The 8942-nt window shown below is 38.2% G+C and overlaps 1 protein-coding gene across 1 annotated transcript; it reads left to right on the forward strand.

The window, feature by feature from the left end:
* Positions 1-2120: 2120 nt before the first annotated feature.
* LOC126393684 (activated RNA polymerase II transcriptional coactivator p15-like) lies at positions 2121-8713 on the forward strand. Its single transcript, XM_050049968.1, has 5 exons — positions 2121-2218; positions 3291-3360; positions 5290-5409; positions 8063-8171; positions 8352-8713. The coding sequence occupies exons 2-5, from the start codon at positions 3292-3294 to the stop codon at positions 8429-8431; spliced, it is 378 nt and encodes a 125-aa protein (XP_049905925.1). The 5' UTR covers positions 2121-2218; position 3291; the 3' UTR covers positions 8432-8713.
* The last annotated feature ends 229 nt before the right edge of the window (positions 8714-8942 follow it).

Raw genomic sequence — 8942 nt, forward strand, 5'->3', positions numbered from 1 at the left:
GGCACACGTTCAGAGGGCCTGTAAAAGAAAAGGAACAAATTAAGAAAAAAAGTAAACAAAACCCTGTTTTCATCAGGAAAGATACTTCAGTTTCTTCTGAGTCTATGTCTAGCAAACAAATACTTAAAACATGGCCCTGTGTATTAACTGAGAACCAACTGTGTGACAATGACAGACTGACAGAGAGAAGTGCGGGTCATACCTTCGCCTTCACCTTTACTGCCCTCCAGTGGCAACAGGGGGAACTGCAGTACACCATCGGTCAAACTCGTCAAAGGTTTAGCCATTGCCCCATAAATACTTTATTAATAATAATATCATAGACAGGGTTCCTTTAGAATCATACACAGGTTTTTCCCTGCAAAATTTCCTGAATAAAATTAAGGATGCTATAGATCTTCTTTTTGATAAGCTCTTCCAGAAACTGTGCCTCGTCTTTTCTGGCATTGTCAGTACTCTGGAAAAATATAGAAATATGACCTTGAGTGTTTTTTGTGCTAACTGCTGTTTATTTAATTTCATTTTATTTTAGTTTATTTATAGTATTCTTCTGTACATTAGTTGATTGCTGCATGCATTATAATGTAAAGCACAATCTGAGTTTAGATTTTCTATATAGAATAAAGTTGCATATTCTTGCAGACAAAATTGAATAACTTAATAGACTTGCAGGTGTTCATCCACTGTGCACAATGATGGTTACAAACTCACCAGGAGCACTCAGACGAGTCAGATCAGCATAAAGCTTTCTGGTCCGCCCATTATGACCTTGCACATGTATGCCTCTTCAAACCCGTCATGTTGCAATTTGAGTTTACATCCATGTCTGTGAAAACATGGATGCTTCACACACATCATCCCCCCAACAGCACAGAAGATCTATACAATCAGCACAGTTTCAGGATTAATGTCTCCCCTTCTGTTCCTGAGATATGACGTTGAGTAATGGCCAGGAAAGTGTTTCTACATAATATTATGATGTCACAGTGAAGTTGACCTTTGACCTTGTGGATATAAAATGCCATCACGTCATCATTTTATCCTATTAGACATTTGTGTGAAGTTTTGTCAGATAGGAACATATGAATTCCTGGGTTGTGGCCAAAACATGTTTTGTGAGGTCATACTGACCTTGACCTTTGACAAATAAATTTTAATCAGTTCATCTTTGAGTCCAAGGGAACGTTTCTGCCAAATTCAAAGAAAATCCCTTAAAGTGTTCTAAAGATATGGCATTCATGAAAATAAGACAGATGAGGTCACAACAACCTTGACCTTTGACCTATGACCACCAAAATCTAAACAGTTCATCTTTGAGTATGATCAAATGTTTGTGCCACATTTGAAGAAATTCCCTCAAAGCATTCTCATTCATGAGAATGGGACAGATGGATGGACATCTTAGTGTACCTAAAAGGCAAATCCAGTATTCATATTCACACAAAAAACCTGGAACCACAAACATCTGTTTAAATGATTTTTTTTTTATAAAAGATAAATGTTTACAAATGTTTTTCATTTATTTATAAATGAATTAAACATATTTACAGATATTTTTTTTAATTTGTGGAATCGGCTTGTGTATTTGCATATCTCTCTTTATATTTGCACAATAGAAGCTGAACAATATACAGCTGTAGACAGGGTCAGTAACAAAACGTATCTTAGACACCTAAAAAACAGTCCCACTTAAATAAAAACAGAATCAGCTAAGTGTACACTATATTTAGAATATTTTCACTGCTTTACTGTAATGTCAGACAGCGATTTCCAACGGGAAAAATAAGCTGTTGTGTTGCTCTCTTCAAAGCAAGACTCTATTGAGAAAAACAGTGATTTAACATGGCTGAACACAGGAGCTGCCAGTCTAACTGCCTCAATCAGTTATTATGTTAATGTTATTATGTGACTTTGGATTAGTTGGGATTCACCAAAGTTTCAAGACTTCCAGTTCAGTTGTTTTCACTGATTCATACAGGTCCTGCGAAACTATTCTTCCTAGTTTATACCCTTATAAGACACATGACTGGTCACCACCAAAGCCGTTGAGTGTCTATTCTGCGGCTACCAGCCAATCAGAGGGAGAGTAGGGCGGCTGGGGGCGGGTCATACCGTTGACATCTTTAGGAGGAAAAAAATAAATAAAAAATTGGCGCACCGGGAAGTCAGTCAGCTTTCCGGTTCCTGTCAAGAGATCCGCTCCGCCACACCACATCATGTAAGCATTAATAGTCTGAAAGGAACACGTTAAAACGTGTTTTTGCGAACTTGTTTATTTAAATAGAAGAACAGTCGATGTTATTACAGTGCACCGACTAAAGGAAGTTAATTTCATCTCCATAACGACACTGCATACATGTGCAGCGGAGCTTCAGCTTTGCTAACGTTAGCTACCGTGGCTAAACTGGCCAGATAACGTTTAGCTTGCTAGCAATTTCCATTCCTGTGTACAAGCAGTCTAATCAGAGTGAAACCGCTCGACCCAACGCGTCCTCATCCTGTGTCAGTGCAGTAGCTAGATGAGATGTTATTGCAAGTTGAACGTAGCAAAAATATCAGCAGAATTCAGTTTGAAGCGTTGAAACGCATCATTACATGAACCTAAATAAGCTGCGCAGCCCATGGTACCCTACAGGCCCTTTAGCAACACTTATCCTCAGACTCCTCTGACCATCTGGATGACAAAAATATTTAACCCTCTTATTTTCTTGTAAAAATTGAATCCATAAAACCAACAAAAATTAATAAATACTTTGTTAAGCCCGTTGGTGATGAAGTCACGCGTTGTTCCCACAGAATGTCCTTATTTTAAATAACCAGTTCCTGTTATACAAATTTCATTTCATTCAGTTTTGTTATATTTCTTGGTATAGATACTCATTTATATGTATTCTAACATAATAATCAAATGTTTATGTGAAACCCATGTCCAGCTCTGTTGTCCTGGTTATAGCTGTCTGTAAATAAATAAATAAACAACAGTCACATTCCTTGCATACATGTGCACATGCTTGTATTACATAGCTGATAATGTTTCTGTAATTTCCAGTTGCTAAAATGCTGGCTGTAATCATTTCTGCTTTCCATGCTGGCTGTAAATGGATGCAGATGGATAAGGATCAGATCTGTAAAATGGAAACTCTGCCATAATCATCAGCTTTTAGGATCTGATTTAAAAGAGCCTTCAGTCCAGAATAAGCCGCTCCATGCATATGTCTCTGGAAACAGTGTTTTTATGTTTATGTTGTGTTATGAAGTAGAGTTTTGATATTTGATCCCTGTATTGACAGAATGCCAAAATCAAAGGAAGTGCTGTCCTCCACATCTGGAAGTGACTCCGACAGTGAAGTAGAGACTAAGGTTTGTGTTTTAATTCTAAGTTTGATTACTTTATCCGTGTACTTTAATATGTCTTAGCTTTAAAAATGAGGCACTGAAAGCAGATCTCACTCTGAATTAGACAATGTTCGGTATGGGGATGTACATGACTCAGAATTGTCCCTACCTACAGAAATGTAGCTTTTTGTCCATATAGAGTTTGAAAGTCTGAATGGGGTTGAGCATTATATTCAGTGTGACAGTGACTAGGGATGGGCAGTATGGCCCTAAAACAGTATCAAGATATTTCAATTTTCTTGGTGATACGACAAATTAGTACAAAAAGTTATACAGTTTTACAAAAGTTTTTATTAATTTAAGAACATAGAATTGCTACAAAACAAGTGATATAGTTTCACATGTTTGCCTTCAAATATTCAGTGAAAACTAAACAAAAATGATCTCTCATTTCCTACGTTTGTGAACAACAATGGTAACTCAGAGTGAGAATCAGATTCTGTATACAATCACAAAATAAAATCTACAAAAAATTACACATTTAAATAGCTCCCAAATACAAAAAAGTACAGCAGGATCTTAATATATAAATTAACGGGTGATTTCCTTCTCTTTAAGCAAAATCCTAAATTTTTCCCACCTGGACCTTTATGCTCTGCCATTTCTCCTGTAATCATCACGCTGTAACCTGTGACAGGCTGTTATGATACAATAACTATTGCACATTCACATATATGTAGTTTTTTTTTATTGAGCCTGAGCTGCACGTAGGTTTACATTACCATGGTTTATGACCAAATCAGGTGACGACACGACTCCTGTGTGCACATGGCCTGAAAGGAGAGGAAGAGATGCTGTACTGCTGGCTGTGGAGTCGCTGAATGAATTCCTTCTGCAGGGAGGGTAACTTGTGGTTACTCGCAAAAAGAGTCGTAAGAAGTCTGGGGCTGTTCATAAAACATTCAGGACACCCAGGCCTGACGATACCACAGTTCATTCCACACAAATGAAGCTGCTTCTCTTTTTGGAACTGCCGTGAAGTCGCTAACAATTTCACTTTCAGCCATGCTTGTTGTTGTTGTGGGTAACAGTATGACATTAATATGTCAACAAGTCGAAATGTCACGAGTTTCACAATATGAATTTTTCATATGATATAAAAAATGATAATGGTATTATTGTGAATGAGATGAAATGGCACACTTACATGAGCGTCATGTAATACAGTAAACAAGCTAACCACAGTAATGGCAGATTGGAACAACATTCTTTTCCAGCACTGGATATCAAACAAAAGTCGGAGACTGTGTCAAATCAATTTGCTGTGAGCTGTAAATGCCTGACCAGGCAAAGCCTCCTCTCCCCCAGGCAGCTGCCTCTGTGTCCATAGCTGCCTGTACCAAAGAGTGGCTAAAAGGGAGGAGCACTCTCTGCAGGTAAATTTGGGGACTGAAAAATCCCCAGAAGTAGCACTGCACACTGACTGCCAAAAAAAACAAACAAACAACTGCACAACTTGAAGGAATCTCAGTTGACTGAGGGGTCTCTGACTTTGCGTGCCTCAGGGATAGATGGCATGAAACTCTGCTGGTTGAATCACCAGTACCAAAGATGAGCAACTGCTTTAGAAAATATCTGGTTCTTTGATTAAAAAAGTCAAAGGTACAGGCCTGTAGGTATGAACACCAAAAAAGAGAAGGATGAGGAGGCATGGGTACAGCTATGAATTTACTGATACTGTCTTTTCCATAGTACATTTAGGCATAAGTGCTCTCTTTTACTGCTTTGCTTGTTTATTACATTTTCCCTAATCTGCTGATGCTAACCTGTGCCTTACTATTCTTCACTGTTCCACTTAATCTATACTAGATAACCCTGTGCAGTTAGGATTCTAGGTAAGGACAGGATGGTAGGGGGTGCTATATTTTAAAAATAATTTGTTAATTCTTTTAGGCAAAGAGAAAGAAGTCAAGTGCACCAGAGAAACCAGCCAAGAAGCCAAAGAGCGGAGAGAGTTCCAAGCCAAGTGGCTCATCCAAGGGCAGCAGTAACAGTGATGACAACATGTTCCAGGTGGGTATCACATGTGTACTGTAGTTAAAGCTGTTTAGACTGCAAAAATTTAAACTCTAAAATTGCATTTGGTTTCAAGCCATAGCATCTATTGTGTGCTTTTAACAACATGTGTACACGTGAGGTCAGGTGCTTGGTGCTACTGTTGTGCCTACTCTGTGCCAACTTTCAAGGGGGTGTGGAGGCAGGTTGTGTGTGAGGTTGCTAAGCAACCATAACCAGCACCGCATCAAAGCCTACTTACCAGAAATCCTGAGTGCAGAGCTGATCTTCTTCCAGGCACTGTGTTGTAAGTGTGTAATAGGCCAAAAAATATTATCTGCGATACAGATGTAAAGCTCTGGTAGCTCTGCACTAAAATGATCAACTTCTCCTTTGTATTTATCACAGACTGATATTTATGGAAGAAGGGGATATCTGCCGGCCGTGATTGGTTATTCTTTGTCACATGACATGCAGTGTGCTCTGTTGTGTTCCAAAGGTTGAACTCTGTTTATCTCATGGTGCTGCCATTGTGCCCTGAAAAATAGGCACTTGGGAAAACATGCTCACACAATGGTGTCACTTTGGCGTTTGAGCGTGCCCGCTATATTGCTACACTGAAAACAATGAATTTGTTTGAATCTGTGCAGCCCCTAAAATAACAATTTTGCTGATGGCCAATAGTGATGCTGATGTTTTTTGTTGTTTCTTTTGTTTTTGTTATTGATTCTCACTTTTCTGCCAGGAAAACAAAAATCTTCATTATAAAAAATAACACTGGAACAACATCATGACACTGCCTTTGAATAAGCATAAATTCAATCATACAGATTTATGAAACAGCCTTTAAAGGTTAAACTTCTCCCATGTGCCAAGTGTGTAGGAGAGCCACGGTGGCCGACATGAAAATGCAAATGGCACCATTAACAGCCACTGTTTGGTTTGTCTGTGCTGAGCCATTGTAAAAACAACATGGCGGACTCAGTGGGGGAAGACCAGTCCCTGAGGAAGTGCGCCGGGCTTTGAAGCCAGTTTTTGAAATGGTACTGCTTGACCCTCATGCCATTGGACCCCAAAAAGACTTTTTTTCCATACACTTCACAGATGTCTGTAAATCAGTGGGCACATTTCTTTGAACATAATAAACCCAGCAAAATAACTCGTTTCACTGTCAGGATTTAAAGTCAAGAAGGATAGTCCGCACTCTTGATGATCCCAGTTCACGTGCATTTATTTAGCACATCCCAAAAATACTGTGTGTGACGTTTCGAGCCAAACGCTCTTCTTCAGACATGAGACATACATCTAGGACGCCATTTTTAAACGGACGCCAGTGGGGTCACATGATCAAAGATAACTGAAAAACAGTGAAAAATATTCACAGTGACAATGAATAATACATATACAAAAATACATATATGAAAATATATACAACAATCTCTATACCAGACCAAGAAAGATCCATTTAATTGGATGTGCGCGGCTGCTCTGTTTTTTGACTATCAGGATTTAATCCATTTGGTCTGATAACATTTATAAAGTCTAGAAGAACTGCACAACTTAATCAATTTTATCCCCATTCAAGTTAGTGGAGCGCTAAAACTGAAATTGCTGGCTCGGCCGGCACAAGTCTATAGTGCGCCTGCTCAATGGGTCGGAAGTAGCGCTGGTCATTGGGGTAATTTCATACCATGGAAAAAAAGCTTTTTTGGCTTCTTGGACCACTGAGCAAGATTCATAGGAATGAAATGTTTTTAAATGCTGTATCCAGGTATCTAAATATGTCCATGTAGAGGACCTGCTCTGTATGTTAATACAAATGGCTCATTTTACGGTAATGAAAAGAAACCGGTTCTTATTTTCAGGTAATTATACTAATGAAAGCATAGTTATGAATATAATATTCTATTTCTGCTGATAGATGTCCCTAAATTCTATACACTGGACCTTTTTAATATAACCTTCTTTTACAATAAAATCATGTTCATTTCTTTTATTTGAAAAGCCTCTTTTATTATATATTTATATATCACAATTCCCTCTCTAATATATTGATGCATGACATTTATATTGCTTTGAAAAGAAACAACAAATTCTTCCTTCAAACAACTGTATATACAGCCATTGTAGCTGCTAACAGCTAACATCACCTAGCTCTGCCACTGATTCCAACACAGATTTGTTGTTCACAATGTAGTAGAATATGCTTTGCCATGTCTGCTAATCACCCTGATGGGTTGATAGTAAGTTTGCAGCATCCTTTCTTTTGAAGGCATCCTGGGGAGGATCTCCATTAGTCTCAACACGTTTTCTGTTGTCCCCAGGACGACTTTATTTCCAGTCCTGCTTTTTTAGCCTGCACTAAATTGATGTGACACAACAGAAAACAACAGCCTCTGTCATCAGTAAATGTCATTTTAATTGCTGATAGGCCAGTGTCACTCAACAGGGCAAATATTGGCTGATACTCATGTTATGCCAATAAATCAGTGCATCCATAGTTGCAAATAATGTATTAGGTTAATACTTTCTATATTCTACCTCCATTTTTTTGTGTGTGGATGAAGGGTTTGTGAAGTACTCAATAGACAGTAATGTTAAGGCTGTGAAATGTCTTTCTTCCAAAAATGTAATGTGCAGAAAAGTCAAGTTGACAGTTTGCTTTTTACAGATTGGAAAGATGAGGTACGTCAGCGTCAGGGACTTCAAGGGTAAAGTCCTGATTGACATCAGAGAATACTGGATGAACCAAGATGGGGAGATGAAGCCAGGGAAAAAGGGTAATCACATCTGTAAACCCTGTATATGCTATGGATATGTTTTATATTTTTCAGTGTTACATATATACAGTACATATTTATCTGAAAAAATGACAGTAGGACCTGAAGATAGGTGTTTGATGTTTTTACTAGTTTGCAGTTGTGTACACAGTGTGAACGTATACTTTCCATCTCCTGTAGGTATCTCCCTGAATCCTGAACAATGGAACCAGCTGAAGGACCAGATTTCAGAAATTGATGACGCCATTAAAAGAATATAAGCATCCCTTTCAATGTTATCTGTTGAACTAATTTAAAGTGTTGGCTAATCAGTTTTGTAAAAAACCTGGGATTGTTTTCTAATGGACTTTGTTTAGTTTGTAGTTGTATAGATTTAGTGTCGTCTGCATACTCTGGTTTTCTGTGTGAAACTTGTTTTTGAGTTATTCAAGTAAAGATGTGGGTGGATGGGTAGGTGGTTGATTATTACACTTGGTGGGTAGAGTGGATCAATACAGTGATGTTTTTGTATTGAATAATAAAAAAATGAGGCACTAGCTTGATATGTTGTTCAGTGTGTAAGTTCATGTTCACAGTTTGAGTATCATGTAACTTTACATTTTAAGAGTTAGGTTTATCTGACCTTTTGTTGTATGTAGCAACCAGTACCATTATCAGTGCACTTCATCTCTGAGAGCTGGGTCCAGTCTGTCTGTTGTACCTGCAGGTGATTAGAGTCATGGTGATCCATGGGTTAGGTTTTGAAAATAAATGATACTAATAAACAAACTG

The sequence above is a fragment of the Epinephelus moara genome, chromosome 8 (assembly GCF_006386435.1).
Source record: "Epinephelus moara isolate mb chromosome 8, YSFRI_EMoa_1.0, whole genome shotgun sequence".
Classification (NCBI taxonomy): domain Eukaryota; kingdom Metazoa; phylum Chordata; class Actinopteri; order Perciformes; family Serranidae; genus Epinephelus; species Epinephelus moara.

What these genes read in the sequence shown, in the direction of transcription:
- LOC126393684 (XM_050049968.1), top strand. Translation starts at nt 3,292, where the DNA reads ATGCCAAAATCAAAGGAAGTGCTGTCCTCCACATCTGGAAGTGACTCC. An exon ending in ACAGTGAAGTAGAGACTAAG is followed by an intron (nt 3,361 to 5,289) that starts GTTTGTGTTTTA and finishes TAATTCTTTTAG; the next exon opens with GCAAAGAGAAAGAAGTCAAG. An exon ending in GTGATGACAACATGTTCCAG is followed by an intron (nt 5,410 to 8,062) that starts GTGGGTATCACA and finishes TGCTTTTTACAG; the next exon opens with ATTGGAAAGATGAGGTACGT.